Source organism: Symphalangus syndactylus, chromosome 5, assembly GCF_028878055.3.
Source record: "Symphalangus syndactylus isolate Jambi chromosome 5, NHGRI_mSymSyn1-v2.1_pri, whole genome shotgun sequence".
Classification (NCBI taxonomy): Eukaryota; Metazoa; Chordata; class Mammalia; order Primates; family Hylobatidae; genus Symphalangus; species Symphalangus syndactylus.
This window is the reverse complement of record NC_072427.2, coordinates 58,466,561-58,483,322: the sequence shown is the minus strand read 5'-3', so window position 1 is coordinate 58,483,322 and position 16,762 is coordinate 58,466,561. Positions and strand designations below refer to the sequence as shown.

At 41.3% G+C, this 16,762-nt stretch overlaps 1 protein-coding gene across 4 annotated transcripts in view; it reads right to left on the bottom strand.

Moving 5' to 3' along the window:
* Nucleotides 1-16,762, bottom strand: part of RYR3 (ryanodine receptor 3) — a 565,081-nt gene that overhangs the window by 392,954 nt on the left and 155,365 nt on the right. For 2 of the 4 annotated variants that reach the window (XM_055278590.2, XM_055278591.2), the window contains exons 1-2: nucleotides 16,344-16,394; nucleotides 6,653-6,772 (exon numbers count right to left, since the gene is read on the bottom strand). In XM_055278590.2, the coding sequence (XP_055134565.2) occupies nucleotides 6,653-6,772; nucleotides 16,344-16,394 (171 nt within the window). Of the gene's footprint in view, nucleotides 1-6,652; nucleotides 6,773-16,343; nucleotides 16,395-16,762 lie in introns of those variants that run through there. The other 2 variants (XM_055278588.2, XM_055278589.2) reach the window with 1 other exon arrangement.

The following is a 16,762-nucleotide window of genomic DNA, read 5'->3' as shown; positions in this document are numbered from 1 at the left end:
TGCATTTTACTAGTTCCTGTTTGATTTAAGCAAAATATATATTTCTAACTTAGGAATGCCAGACAGTCATAGGACAGATGTAGAAAACTTGTGGGAGGGGTATGGAGATGTGCCCAGGCATTTTTGAAGTCTAATTACATGGAGTAATATGCCTTCTTTACCCTTATGTAAGTTGGATCCACGATACTCTTTATTTCTGAATATTACAAAAATTAGACAGTGATTCAGGTTTGGAATGAACAATCTTCATGAAGTCACTTAACTCAGTTTAAATTCTTATAACCTTTCTTCTCTGTAAATGAGGGCAATGTTTGCTTTGTAGAATCATAAAGAGTAAATGAAAGCAGTAGGCACCCACGGCATTACTTGGGACACAGCGCATGATGCCTGATAAATGTTAAAAAAAAAAAAAAAAAAAAAGTCAAAATCTCAGCTTATACATCTCTCATATTACATGACAAGGGAGTTTTTTTTTTGAGACGGAGTCTCGCTCTGTCGCCCAGGCTGGAGTGCAGTGGCGCAATCTCGGCTCACTGCAAGCTCCGCCTCCCAGGTTCACGCCATTCTCCTGCCTCAGCCTCTCCGAGTAGCTGGGACTACAGGCGCCCGCCACCACGCCCGGCTAATTTTTTGTATTTTTAGTAGAGACGGGGTTTCACCATGGTCTCGATCTCCTGACCTCGTGATCCGCCCGCCTCGGCCTCCCAAAGTGCTGGGATTACAAGCGTGAGCCACCGCGCCCGGCCGACAAGGGAGTTTTGTTTTTTTTTTTTTAAAGTTTTATAATAGCTTGGTCTTTCATAAGATCTCAGGTCTATAGAGAATACTATGTACTAACATACATCAGAAGTTCAAAGAAGGGTGTACAACCTTAGGATGAGTCTGTCTCTGCAAATCTTCATAGACTTAATATTTTAGGAGGAAACAGTAATCTCTTTCTCAACTAAAGAATCTAAAAATAATAGAAAATAAGTTATTTTTAGCCAAAGATGCAATCTTAATTTATGTCATCTACATAATGATGTTTGCACAATAGCTAATGTTTAATCCTGGGTCTTCAGATCCTACATAACTCTCAAACAACAGCACACTGTTCCACCCTCATTCTCCAAACAGGAGATGAAAACAATAAAATGAAAATTTCCATTGGATTTGAAAACTGTATTTTTCAGTTTGAACAAGCCATGATCAGTAAGAAAGAAAGAATTCCTCAAAAAAGAAGTGGGACTTCACTGTTAGATACCTAGAGCCTCAAGACTTTAGACATGCCACTGGCTTTTTAAAGGGCACTAAGGTAAATTGTTTTACTCCACCTTAGTTTCTTCTTCCTTAAAATCAATGAAACAAACCTTGGTCTGTTGAAACTTATTTTAAACAAAAAATAGTTCTCATATTCTTCCCATTTCTTGATGATGATCTACTATTAAGAAAGGTGGAAGTTGAGATTTGGAAGGGTATTGGGGTTCCGGATATATCTAACAAGGCTGTGGTAGTTAAATAATTGTCATCATTGAAGATTACTGTGGGGTAAGTGTCATGACTTTTTAAAAATCCTTTCGAATGAGAATTTGACCTTCAGTTAACTTTCCAGTTTTGTTCCCATGGTCACTTGATACAACCTGTATGTAAATCATGTTACCAGGGTACACTGCTTGTGGTGAAAAATGGTTCCTGATTGATAGCCTGCATGTGGACTGGGAAGACTAACAATACGTATTTTAGAAAGGCATATCCTTGGAGAGCAGCGACTCTTGTAGCTGGGGCTGCCTTTGTGGAGTCCTCAAAAGCTATGCCTATGCAATTGTTACAGATATATTGTTTCCTGCGGTACATGAGGCTTTTAAGCCATGGTGACTCTCACACCTGCCTGATGTGGACCCTCTCAAGCTCCTTGTACCTGAGCTGTCATCTGGGGATTGGAAATCCAGAAGCCAGCCCCTGAATTGCTATAGGGGTTTCTGCCAAAACGCAGTACTTGATACATCCCAGCTGGCAAGCCATGGTTCCTGTCCTGTGTCCTTCTGAGAAGACTGATGCCAAGTGGTCTATGAGAGTCTTATGAGTATGGATGTAAAGTTGAACCAAAGACCCCCACCCCACCCCCTCAAGTGGACACTGCAGATACAGAATAGATAAGATGTAATGTGAAGGACCAGAGGGAAAGTATTAAATTCCTAGTGCCTAGGAACACATTTTCTATTGAATAAAAAGGAAAGTAAATAAACATTTGCTATCGATAAAATAAAAAAGAAACATTTCCTCTCTCTTTCTTCTGGGTCTCTGGTTCTAGCCCCTAGTCTTCTTTTTTTTTTTTTTCTTGAGATGGAGTCTCGCTCTGTTGCCCAGGCTGGAGTGCAGTGGTGCGATCTCAGCTCACTGCAACCTCCGCCTCCTGGGTTCATGCCATTCTCCTGCCCCAGCCTCCTGAGTAGCTGGGACTACAGGTGCCCGCCACCACGCCTGGCTAATTTTTTGTATTTTTAGTAGAGATGGGGTTTCACCGTATTAGCCAGGATGGTCTCCATCTCCTGACCTCGTGATCCGCCCATCTCAGCCTCCTAAAGTGCTGGGATTACAAGCGTGAGCCACCGCACCCGGCCCTTTTATTTTTAAAAACAAAACAAGATACCTTTAAATTCCTGAACCTTTGCTTATTTGAAAGGGAGCTGAATAATAGTGCTTCCATCAATTAATAGCAGTTTCAGGAGACCTTCGAGGAAGGGTGGACCATGGCATACAGGAATCAAAGTCCTGGGAGACTTCCCAAGTGCTAAATAGTCTTCATGTCTACAGCAAGTGTTAATGATCTTATACTCGTGCCCCTTATTCTTCTATCCTCTCACTCCTTTGCTTCCATATGATCTCCTTTCCTCAGGGTCACACACTAAGAATAGTTTTTGAGCACTTTATCTCTTTTTTTCTCTGAGGTCTTTCTTCTCCATAGAATTCATCTCAATTTTCTCTGAGTCTCAACTAGCTTAAAACACCCTTGACTAGAAATGCCCAAGGTCACCGGTAGGCTCTGTAGCCAGCTGAGAAGAATGGTGTTTGATGTCTTTGCCTCATGCCCAGTGCCAAGCTTGGAAACATACCTCCTCACCTCACTGCATGACTTCCATTAAGATCCAAGAACCTAAGAATGGCACAGCTCGTTGAGAAATTTGATGGTAGAGAATTAGGGCAACTATTTAGTAATAAGGGAGAAGACAACCAGCCAAAAGAGAGGCTTGCATAGCTGCAAATGACTGCAGGAAAGAATGAAGCTCTCGGAACCTGAGTTCCTCTAGCAGGCTGCTCTCAGGAATGGTGACAAGAAATTCTGAATATCTGCTCTATCCTTACCGTGAATTTGACCCTGTTTCTCTGTGAGAATCCTGATGGCGCACTTCCCTCATGCTACATATAAAAGGGGCGCACTCATGCAAGGATGGTGGGTATGTCAACTGCAAACAATTCGTCTATCATTTTGGGAAAGCAGTTTAATAGTGTTCATGCTTCTGACACCATTAATTCTACTCCTGAATATTTACTCCTGAAAGCCAAAATAATCCAAGAAAACCATATGCGTATTATTTTCTTACCATTCATGAAGACCATATAGCAATATGGAACTGGCTGAAATAGTAAAAAAAAAAAAAAAAAAAAAAACCCAAAACAGAGAATGTCTGAATAACCAGTATGAGTACAACTTTGAAAACAGACAGGTATACGTGGGCAAAGGCTAGAATGAAAAACAAATGAAAATAGTTGTGACAAAGTGGTAAAATTATGGATGACACGCATCTCTTTTTAAAATTCTTCAGTCTTGTTTGAAATTTAGAATGACAAATTAAAATAAGAACATCACTTAGTTAAATGTCTTAGGAAAGACATTTCCTCATCCCCAATTCATCTATGAGTGTATGACTTATCGTTTCTATGCCTGAGGGATACAAAGCATTCTCAGATTACAACACACTGTTGTTTCTAATCTAGCTTGGGTGAAACAACGATAAATACAGAGCCATGTTTATAGAATTATCTGATAGTTAAATGAATTTGTAATTCCAAGGCTTTCATTCTAAACCCAAGATTTTGTAAGTTCAGGGGCTGATCCGTGATCTGTCTTTTACACAAAATCAGACCTTTTAAGTCAAAAGGGATAACAACTTTATACTTAGTATTATTATCAACTCTAGCTATTAAGTGTACTGTATTAGTTCAGTACTATGTGCTTTATATATATTCTCTTTATTTTCACAGTCCCCCTGAAAGATAATTAGTTTTCCTTATTTTAAAGAACAAGAAACTAAGTCCCAGTTTAAATATCTTATAAAATATGAAATCATAATAACTGATGGTTTTATCAAGCTTACGATGTACTAGGCAATTTCCTAACCCATTTGATCCTGAGAGCAATCTTATAAGGTAGTTACTATTAAATTCCCATTAAGCAGATGAGGAAACTCAGCTCAGAAAAGTGAGGTACCTTGTCCAAGGTCCTGGTTTAGCCAGCAAGTGGTAGAGACAGGATTCCAACTTTGACAGTCTGGCTCACAGCCTGTGCCCTAAAGCAGGGTCCTCAACCCCTGAGGCCATGGACCCAGTTCATGGCCTGTTAGGAAACAGGCTGCACAGCAGGAGGTGGGTGAGTATTACTGCCTGAGCTCTGCCTCCTGTCAGATCAGTGGCAGCATTAGATTCTCATAGTAGCATGAACCTTAATGTGAACTGTGCAAGTGAGGGATCTAGGTTGCACGCTCCTTATGAGAATCTAATGCCCGATGATCTGAGGTGGAACAGTTTCATCCTGAAACCATCTCCCACCATCCGTGGAAAAACTATCTTCCATAAAACTGGATCCTGGTGCCAAAAAAGTTGGGAACTGCTGCCCTAAAGCACTGCCCTATACCCTACTCGATGGATGACTAGAAAAGGATACCACTTGTTTTCTAATTTAGGTCAACACACTTCCCATTGGATTGTCCTGCACCTCATTTGGCAGATGAGAAAACTGCAAACATGAGTGACTGACTTGTCCATGGTCACATGAGTAGCTCATGGTTGAGAATTAACTTCTTGACTTCTGATCTAATGAATTCCCTATTATCCCAGACTGCCGGGAATGAAAAACAAAACAAAACAAAGAACAAAAACAAAAAAACCTAGCTAAGAACAAAAGCAAATGAGAAAAGGCCTTAGGAAAATCAAGTCAAAGATCTTTAAAAAGATAAAAATTTTCCTTGTCTCTCTTCTATTCCATATATTTTAATGGGACTCTGGTTCATGTCTATCCTCATGGATCCACGGATCAGTGACCTACAAGGGAGGGAGAAGTACAAGAGGGGCTTCTGGGGGACGTGGCCATCACCCTGGACACCTGGTGTTCCAGATTTTAGCCAAACTCTCTGTGTATGTCTGTGTTGTGTATGTTTATGTGGAAAATGGCATGCCAATAGATGGGTCTTTTGGAAAATGTTACCAATTTCTGATTTTTGTTCACGGTTTTTTTAAAAAAGGTTCTGTGAGAAAAACTGAGCTTAGAGGGTGTGATGGTGGGTTTTATGTCAACTTCGCTAGGCCACAGTGCTGTTATTCAGCCAAACGACACTATAGGTTTTGAGGTGAAGGTATTTTGTGGATGTAATTAACATCTACAGTCAGTTAACTTTAAGAAAAGGCTATTAGCCTTGATAACTTTGGTATGCCTCATCCGATCAGATGAAGGCCTTCAGAACAACTGAGATATCCTGGAAAAGAAGAAACTCTACCTCAAGGCGACAGCATTAACTCCTGCCTGAGTTTCCAGCCTACTGATATTAACTACAGATTTCAGTCTCACTAGCCCCTACAACTGCATGAACTAATTTCTTAAAAGAAATCTCTACACACTTACCTACTTACCTACCTACCCACTCATGCACTCACTCACCCATCCACCCATCTGCCCATCTGCCCACCATCCATCCATCCATCCATCCAGTTGACTTTGTTTCTCTGGAGAACCTTGACGGATATAGGGGTTTTCCTAGGACTGAAACGCACTGCAAGAATGCTGAGCACACAGATCCACTTGACACACAGATCATGAAAAGCAGAAACAGCCTGAAAACGGAGAAAGAAAAGTTCTGCTGAAGAGACACAGCAGTATTGCCACCATGCAGGCAGAGACCAGTGCAAACATTACTCTCTGCCCTCGTGTCACAGTGGGCAGACAGTTACAACAATCTCAGGGCAGTCAGAACTGAAAGGGGTGTGCTCACTGTGAAACACAGGCTCAGGCATCTGTCGGTCTCTGTAGCAATAAAACGACAGCAGGGAGTAAAGAACACACACTCAGATTCCTAGGAATTAACAGCAACAGCAAGGCATTCTGGGAGTATTAAGAGGACCTCTTCGGTCAGTGCTGACAGTGAGCTCAAAGCCTCCCCAGAGTCCTGGACAACACAGACAGGCAAAGCACCTCTAATTCTTCGTAGTGCTCTGGGTTCCTACGTCAACGATTCCTAGGCTTGTGGAGAGTTATGGTTTAAACCAGATCTGCTTCCTGTTTAAAAAACAAATGTGTCCTTTCAAATGTCATCCTCATCACCATCTCCCAGCAGTATCTCCCCTAAATGACTATGTCAGACGCCAAGGTGGAGGAAGGTGCAGGGCGGACAACCAATCTCACCTTGGCTTCTGAAGTGGGTTCCAAGAAGCACAGGCGATTCCCAAGTCCCTCGGCTGCCAGGCAGAACTTCCTCTGCTCCTTATGAATGGTGGCGATGCACTGGAGCACCACTTCATCCTCCTGCCGGGAGAAGAGAGACCCAAACATGAGTAAGGGGAACTGCTGAGCCAGGCCCCGAGTCACCTTCCAGTACCTGAGTCAGGTAAGCCACCAATCCCTGACAGCCACGTGCTTTTTGTTTTTATTTTTAAACCTGACTACGGAAGGAGATTTTTTATTCACAGGACATCACGGAGCATCTACCATGAGTCAGAACTCTACTTAATCCTGGGGTGAGGTCAGTGGGGCCAAGTACACATACAGCCAAGGCCTTACTTCTGAGAGCTGTGCAAAGCATATGGTCTAGGTGAGCTGATGATTTCAACACTTGGGCAAACGTGAAAGCAAATTTATACAATCTCTCCAAATATAGAATAAAACAGTAAGATAGCATTGAGGAGGATAGAGAATACAGACAAGATCAGGGCAAGGTGGGATGAATGGAGGGAAAGTGTTGGGGTTTCAGGTTGTGGAAGAGGCAAAGTATGTTTTGTTGGAGGAAGGGGGTGTATGTGGTGGGCCACGTATTTGCCAGAGATGGTAGAGGAAGATATGGAGGGTGAAGGAGATGGGTGTTAGACTCACAGAAAAGGAAGATTAAAGATGCCTTGAAGATCAGGTAAGAGGAGGAGGAACTGAAGGTCAAGTAGAAGAACTGCTCTGAATTCCCAAGGAGTAGACCTCCCTCCTAAATATCAATCTCAAAAGCAGCCCTCCTAAAATTTCAGAGGCCCTGGAAAAGAGGCAGCCCTCCATCTACACCAAAATGTTCGCTTCTTGCACAACCCTCCCTGAGGTGGAGAGGAAAACAGTTTCCTTACTAATCCTTCCATTCCTGTCCCTATCTGTCAGGCCATGCTCCCTAATCACCACCACATAGCTCTGGATTTCAAGCAGCAAACAGATTTCCGGGTGTGGTTAAGTTACGGAAGTGACCTGGGGGAGCCAGCTGGAGCCTCCCTCCTTCTGAGCATCTGGCCATCCATTGCCCCATCTCACCTCCATGTCCCTCAGTGTCAGAGATTGTCTTGTTGGAAAGTGTCACCAGAGTGTTGGAAAGGCAGATTAAGTAGAAATCATTTTTCTTAAACTGTGTCTAGAATGTGCCTATGAAATGAAAATAATAAAATGGTCCTATCTGCTGAGAGTGTGAAACAATTCACTATTAACAGACCCCTACAAAGATGTCTGCTTGTGCCCAGAGATAGGTGAGGGGCTACAGGGGAATGCGAGAAGCCACAAATTGTAGATGTATGAAAAGAAGAGTGGGAAAATACAGCTCCACAGTTTTACTAGCACTGAAATGTCACTGTTCATGATCTAAGTGAGTCAGAAACAAAGTCAGGAGTCTTTGCTTATAGTAAAATCAGAATTCATGGTCTTCCAAAAAACCAAACACCGCATGTTCTCACTCATAGGTGGGAATTGAACAATGAGAACACATGGACACAGGAAGGGGAACATCACACTCCGGTGACTGTTGTGGGGTGGGGGGAGGGGGGAGGGACAGCATTAGGAGATATACCTAATGCTAAATGACGAGTTAATGGGTACAGCAAACCAACATGGCACATGGATACATATGTAACAAACCTGCACATTGTGCACATGTACCCTAGAACTTAAAGTATAATAATAATAAAAAAAAGAATTCATGGTCTTCATTTTAATTGAGACTGACGAAAACTACAGAATATCACTGCTTTAAAAGTGGGGGTTTAGTGAAATCTCTGAAGAGAATGAAATTTTTCCCCAGGTGTAGTGTGCCCCTAGATCCCATATCAACCAGGGGCGCTAGGATCCTCCTAATGGCATTGGTGGGCGGTGGTGGGTGGTGAGGTGCTCTTAGTTGCCAAGATGACTGAGAAGTGCTGCTTGTGTTGGAAAGCAGGGGCCATGGAAGTTAAGTCATCAGCAATGCAAGAGGCAGTACTCAAAACTTAACTTTCACACCTAGATCAAGAATACCCCTTATTGAGAAATAGTTATGTATCTACCCCACCCACAGTTAACTAGTAAAAAGAAAGAAACAAAACTTAAAACCCCCCAAAAAACTAAGACAACAACAACAAAACCCAGGCATTTAGAAATCATACAAGTGTAATTATGGATTTTTTTTTTTTAACAAAGGCATGAAAGTTGACAGTTTTCCCATCAATGTGTGCCTTTGAGGTTCTCTTTTCAAGATCTCAATTCTCTTTCCCTTTCTATCCCCCAGGCGCCCAAACCACCAAGGCTTTGACCTTGCACTAGCTGCCTTGGGGTCTCCCTATTTGTCTTCTGAAATTTCCCCATTCTATAAGTCAAATCCCAAGCTGCCAAGAAACTAATGCAATAACATGCCCTGATTTAATTAATAGCCATTTGCAGAACAGCAGCCGTGCACCCATGTGTTCCTAGGTTGGGGCTCTGGTGACAGACAGATGGGTATGGGACTCTGGGCCAAACTGATGCTTCTCCAAATGATTTCTACTCTTTCTACTCTTTCCCACATTCTGTCTGGAACCTTCTGCTCAACCATGCTGACCTGGCTGCAGACACCACCTGGAGTGGCAGCCTGCACCTGCCTTTGCTCCATATAGCAGCAATTATTTCCATAAACCTGCAATAGACGGACATCTGGAGCCTCTGAGTGCCTGACACTGAAATCTTTGCACTGAATTCCATTTGGGATTATGAGATGAGTTAATTCAACCCATCTGATTACTCCTCTTGCTCCTGAGTAAAATACAAAACACAAGCTCTCCAATTAGAACACAAGTCTTTCTCTTCATCCCTGTACTGATTTGCACTTTCTCCCCTAGAATTATCCTCCCTCTTTTTTTCTCATTTTGCTTTAAATCAGATCTGGGCATTGCTGAAGGATGTCATTTCCAAGGAAGCACCCTTACTCGAAGGCTGCAAATTCTTCCACATTTTGTATCTCCTTTTCCCAGAAGCCTGCCTACTTCTGACATGTCCCAACGCCAAATTTGGACCTTACTGTTCTACCCATGTGCAAAAACTCTTCAGTTGGACCAAATGATTTCCACTCTGTTTTGGTAGCACACTGTCATGAACCTTCCATGTCATAACCTAGAATGATCCCACTTCTAAAATCCAGAACTGGACTATCCACCTTTACAAACCCATTTTCTCTCTTGCTTTCGCATTCCTTACTTTTACTAGATTTGCTCTATTTTATCAAGACTTCCAGGTCCTAGAAAGTGCTCTCATCCTCATTATTTCCTCTTTCTCAAGGAGAACTCTTGATTTTTTTTTTGATAGAGAAAATAACACAACTCTGGGGTTTTATGCCACTATAAATTTATGATTTCCTGGTAACCAATTTTCAGCTTGTTTCAACTCTATCTCACTGGAACAAGACCACAAAATTTTCCTTTTGTAGGCCTCACAGCAGATTCAACTCTGTCAATATAAAATAATCGTACCTCTCATCTTTAAAAGAAAGAGAAACAAAATAAAGAGAAGAAAGTACTAAGTTAGAGGGTGCAATAATAAGCAATGGTGGTGGGGGCTAGGGGGACACTAAGACCTTTCAAACTCAGCCTCTGTCTTTTAGGATAAGAATATGATTCTCTTTAGTCATCAGGAAATAATATCATTAAGATCACATAAAGGTTTCCTGCTTTATACCAAGTAAGCCAAAATGTCTCTGCCTGGATTTCAGGTGCCCCACAGTTGAGTTCTACCTGACACCTCTAGCTTTGTCTCTCCTTCATTCCTATTGCCTTACTGTCTCCCAAATAAGTCATGCCCAGGCTCCCTAAAATGCTCCTTCTTGAAACCCCTCCATTCCCATATTCATCTCTGTATTCTTCTAGTGCTCCCACCTTTCTGTTGATCCTTCCCATCTCTATTTTCTTCTGCCATCCCTAAATATAAGGGACTGCTCAATGATTTGTCTTTGTCATTTTCCCTTGGCCATCTCATTCATTCTTCAGGCTTCCTGCTTTACTTCTGAGGAGCTGTTACTGTCTGTACCTCCAACCTGGTGGTACTCAAGGGTTCCAGACCTCCATCTATTTTTACCTGCGGACTTACCAACTCTTCAAACCGACATGTCCCAGTGCACTAAAAGGCTTCTTTTTCAGTCTACCTATCCTTTTATATTCCCCAAGTTTGTTAAAAGCACATCCAACCTCTGGGCAACCTCAGCTTACACATCATTATCTAGTATCTTTGAGTCCTCCCCTTTTCCTGTATCACAGCAAATGGGCCAGCAGAAGGAGAGACTGGAGGTCTTGAGACCAAGACAAGGCTATTATTTGACCCAAAGCATTCTTCCCTAGTCTGCTACCAGAGGCCTAGCTCTGGCTTTATTTTCTTGCTGAAAATCCTCAATGGCACTCTCAAAAAACATAAACTTCCTGAACTAGTATCTGAGGCTTCCACATTTCCAAACTATCATCCTAACTTCTTCCCTGTAGCGTTGGGTTTCCCTATTTCCATGCCTTTGATCATGAAATCTCTAAAAAGCTGCCCTAATTTGCCCTAGTTTTTCATGTCCATATATTACCTATCCTTCTAAGCTTAGTTTAAATGCCACATTGTTTTATGAAGCCCAAGTAATCTCTCTGGTCTCTGAATTTCCATGGCAATATCACCATACTTTTTGCAGTGTTACTTACATGCATGCCTTCTCCCCAACTATGTGTTTTTAAATGGCCAACATTTACTGATCCCTATGTGACAGGCACCATGCTTTACGCACAAGAACCCATTTAAGCTTCACATCAACACTATGTAAGCACTATTGTTGTCTCCATTTTGCAAATGAAAGCCTGTATAGAGCAGTTACATGACTTGCCTCAGGGTCTCATGGTGGCAGGGGGCAGAGCCTGGTATCTAATCCAGGCAGTCTATATTGATGCACTTGCTACCACCACTTCCAGCTGACTTTGTACCCCTCAAAGGCAGGATCACATCTGATTCACATTTCTGCCTATCATGATACTCACCACTGTGGTATCTGATGTCTATTATGCACCCAATTATAATTTACAGAATGGGTATGTTTTTACATTGTAACCCTATTTAATTATAAACTCTATTAGAGCAGAAAACTTCTGCTTTCCCATCCAAGCTGGAAAGATAATGTGTTTTGTAAAAATGTGTTAATTAACTGGGATATAGACTCAGATTACAAGAAATTTCCCTACTTTCACCCACATAACAGGGTCATTTTCATTGATGAGTCAGAACTGAATAATTGAATAAAATGGGAACAGATGCTGGCATTTAAAATAAAACAATGAGGCTTTGGAGTCCATAGCTTCTATTTCTTAATTATTATTATTGATAATGTTATCAACTATTCATTCTGGACTTCTGTGCCAAACACTTTGCTGACATTTCCTCCTAGATTAAATTAAACTTCACAACAACACAACCACTTTAAGAACGAGAAAACCAAAACTCAGAGGGGTTAGGTAAATTTAATAACAGTGAATATTTAATAGCCAGTCACTATGTGCTACCATGTTACAGCATCTCAGCTTAATCCTTACAATCATCCTGTCAGGTAGGTGCTAATATGCTCTCTATTTGATGAAGTGGTTGAGGCACAGAAAGGGTAAGTCACTTGCCCAGTGCCACACAGCTTGTAAGTGATAGAGCCAGACCTTAAGCCCAGGACTGTCGGAATCAAGAGTCAGTTCTCTACCATGGCGCCAAACTGGCTCTCTTATTCTAAGAGACTGACCTTAGCAATAGGTATGAATTCATGTCTGTCTGATTCTAAAGCCCATGGTGATGGTGTTGACAAAAATAGATGCTCCCAGCCCTGTCACATGATCAAACCACATTGAAACATAACCACATAACAGAGCACAAGGCCAAAAAGAGCAGCCAGAGTGCTAAAATAAATAAATAAATACAACAAGATTTCTCTATTCCCCATGATTGCAATACTGGAAGGGGTAAACATCAGCCCAAAACTTGCTGCAAAGGGAGAAAAATGAAAATCCAAGGTCTATCATATGTCAGCCTCCCTCCAAGCTATGTGGTTCACACACGCCAGCTATTCCTATCATAGATTCAGCTTGTGGTGGTGTTGAGTGATTGTCCCCGAACAAGGATATACAGCCTGTGGCTCTCTTTGCTTAGATTTCACATTGTCACAGGTCATCTCTGACAAAGTCAAGTTCTTTCTACCATCCTCTGGCCAAAGAACTTTGAACTTGAAAATGAATGGATCTTGCCTATTTTATCCTTACAGCTTTCTTTCTTATACCTTGGCTCGCAGCCTGAGGGCCAGAACAATAGAGAGCCATCTCTGCTGGCTCTGAGCTGATGGCTGGGGAACCTTGGCTCTCCCGCTTCTCTGTGGGTCACCTGTGAAGAACTCTTCTGGGACAAAACAAAATGGCTGACAGCCCTATTTAAGGTAGATCACCAGGCAGCTGATGACAGCCCTATAGTTAGATCTGCAAATCACTGGTACTGAGCAGCTCATGACCAAGAGCACGTGGGACAGAGTGCCATCCAGCAGATTTCATGTTTAAGTGCAGACATTATTACTGCAGAGGAAAATCCATAACCATGTATTGCTTTAAAAGGGAAGATGTTTCCTACCTACTCATCTTAAACATCAGGCACTTAAGGAACTGATAAAGTTAACCTACTTTCTAAATATATGAAAGACATGGGTGTGCACTTATTTTAAGACTTTACCCAAAAGCCTTTCTTTTTTTTTTGCATAGTTGAATGATTTATTATGTTTAGCTTTTAATAACAATATATGAACCTGAAGTATATTTTTTCAAAGTACATATAAATAGGTCAATTCCTCAGGGTAAGGATGGAGACAACGCTGGAGATACTTCGTACTGAAGAGTGGTGAGAGGTGAAGGACTGACTGGCATTTTAAACAGCAGAAGCAGTCCTTGTTATCTGGCTTGCTCAGGGGTGTTAGATACAAGCTCAGTAGCAAATATCCCTCTTACAGGACTCCAGAATTTTGTAAAGAGTTTCTGTTCAAAATCCAACAGAATATACAAATTATTCACAGAAAAATATAGAATCAAGTGAAAACAAAAGAAGCAGTGGGAAGAAGTCTTGAACAGTCTTGCCATGAAATATATTTCTTATATAGCCTAATATGTTATGAAAATCGAAGGGCTAAAAATAGAACACAAATGAGTTAGATAAAAATTATGTCCAGAGTTAAAAAAAGGAAAGTGACATTAAATCTGCTTTGAAGATTCTTGGTTGGGAGACGAATTAAGACAAACCTAGAATTTGGGTAAAATGCGGAATATATTGTTGCTATTATGATGCGATAGAGGACTGAGCCATTGCTTCACGTTCCTGGTCAGAGAGATTCATATCGTGTTTTGCTGCTCAACTTTTGGCTCCTTCAAAAATCCATAGTTTCTGCAAGATTAGTGGATGAAGGGCATTGTGGTATATAACAGAGGAACTAGGGCACTTTGAAAGTAATTCCTAGCACAACTGATCTTACGCTGGGGTTCATATTTAAAGAAGGTATGGTTTTGTCCATATATGAAATGAGCCAAAGAAACATCACAGATGCAGTGATTCTTCTGAGATCTGTCCTGTTTGTCTACATGGGAACCTCACATGGCTTACTTTTAGAACAGGACTTAGCAACACGGCAGGTCCTGAGCTGCCTAGGCTGAGCTGGCTTGTATACTCACCCGTTTTTTTTTTAATTTTATTATTATTATACTTTAAGTTTTAGGGTACATGTGCACAACGTGCAGGTTTGTTACATATGTATACATGTGCCATGTTGGAGTGCTGCACCCATTAACTCGTCATTTAGCATTAGGTATCTCTCCTAATGCTATCCCTCCCCCCTTCCCCCACCCCACCCCACAACAGTCCCTGGTGTGTGATGTTCCCCTTCCTGTGTCCATCTGTTCTCATTGTTCAAATTCCCACCTATGAGTGAGAACATGCGGTGTTTGGTTTTTTTGTCCTTGCAATAGTTTGCTGAGAATGATGGTTTCCAGTTTCATCCATGTCCCTACAAAGGACATGAACTCATCCTTTTTTATGGCTGCATAGTATTCCATGGTGTATATGTGCCACATTTTCTTAATCCAGTCTACCGTTGTTGGACATTTGGGTTGGTTCCAAGTCTTTGCTATTGTGAATAGTGCCGCAATAAACATACGTGTGCATGTGTCTTTATAGCAGCATGATTTATAGTCCTTTGGGTATATACCCAGTAATGAGATGGCTGGGTCAAATGGTATTTCTAGTTCTAGATCCTTGAGGAATCGCCACACTGTCTTCCACAATGGTTGAACTAGTTTACAGTCCCACCAACAGTGTAAAAGTGTTCCTATTTCTCCACATCAAAAGCCTTTCTTAAATGAAAAATAAATGGGCTTTTTGGAATGACAAGACTACACACAGATTATTTCACAAGAATTAATGACAAGTTCGTTTACTTGTGTGTTCTAAATAGCAATCATTTGGACAATTTGCTTCCTTCAATTCTAAGATCTTTAGGGGTAGGAGCCTCTCCTTTGTCTATGAATCTTCAGTGCCTAAAATAGTACCTGGAACTGAATAGAAAAAGCACAAATATTTGTGAATTCAATGAAAGAATCGTATGTTCTGAAAACAACTAATTATATCAACAAATATGCTTATGTATAAAAATTCCAAAATAAAGATCCTTCTTAAAGGAATCTATGATACCCTGTTTGCTTCCACAATAGACCCATGAGACGTAGAAATATTATTAATCTCATTTTGCACACATTATGAAAATAAAGGTTACAGATTGAACGAGAATAACTCCCTTCATCCAGTGTCCAGCTCTCAGACATAGTATCTCCAGCAACAATGTTTGAAGTTTTGTTGTTACAACTGTCTGTTTTGGGTTTTGGTTTTATTATCCCTTTGGTACTTCTTATTGTCTTAGAATGTGTCAAAAGTTAGTGAAAGCTACCCATCTCCAGTTTCTTACTACTTATTGTTAAAAAGTGAAATAAAATGGAAATTTCAGGATACCAAGAGGCAAATTGACAGACTTATTTATCTTTCCTTTTTAAAATACTTTCTTCATTTGGCTTGTAGGATACTATTTTTTCTATTCACTAGCACCTCATACTCCGTGTCCTTGGTTGCTTCTCCTCATTTTCTTCCCTCTACTGCTAGAGTGGTGCTCCAGGACCAGTCCTCAGAGTTCCCTTCTTTACCTGTATCTCCCCCTCTTGATTCCATTTGGTTACATGGCTTTAAAAAACAGGTGTGTTTTAAGGACTCCCAAGTTTGTGCCACCACATTAAACCTCTTCTCTGAACTCGACTTGTGTTTCAAAATGCTACTCAACGTCTCCACTTGGATGTCCGATAGGCATGTCAAGCTTACTATGTCCAAAATCAGATTGCTGAGTATCTCCCCACATATGTTCCTTTTGTAGTTTTCTTTATTTCAGAACATGGCAACTCTATTCTCTGGGGTTGCTTGAGTGAACGGAGGGAAGAGAGGGAGAGATGAAGAAAGGAACGGAGGAAAAGAGAAAAATCTTGAGGTCATGTGATTCCTTTCCTTCTCTTACCCCACATCCACACCATCAGCAAATTCTTCCCATTCTACTTTCTAAATATACACGATTGTACCATCTTGCATCCTCTTCACCACCACCACCTAGCTCAGCCATCATCTCTTGTCACAACTATTGTAATCACCTCCAAACTTGTTCCTCACTGCTGTCCTCCACACAGTAGCCAGAGTCTTTTAAAAACCTGAGATCACATCATTTCACGACTTGAAAGCTTCCAATCACTTTCCATCTTACTTAAGGAAAAGGCAGGATTCTTATCTTACTATGGCCTACAAGGTCCTAAAAAATGCCCATCTTGAAACGCAAAGCAAAACCACAGTGGGTACCATCTCATACCTGTTAGACTGGCTATTACCAAAAAGACAAAAGCTATGAAGTGTTGGTGAACATATGGAAAAAAGGGACCTCTGCATGCTGGATGTACACTGAAAACCATTCCCTGGGTGGGATTGGAAATTGGGACA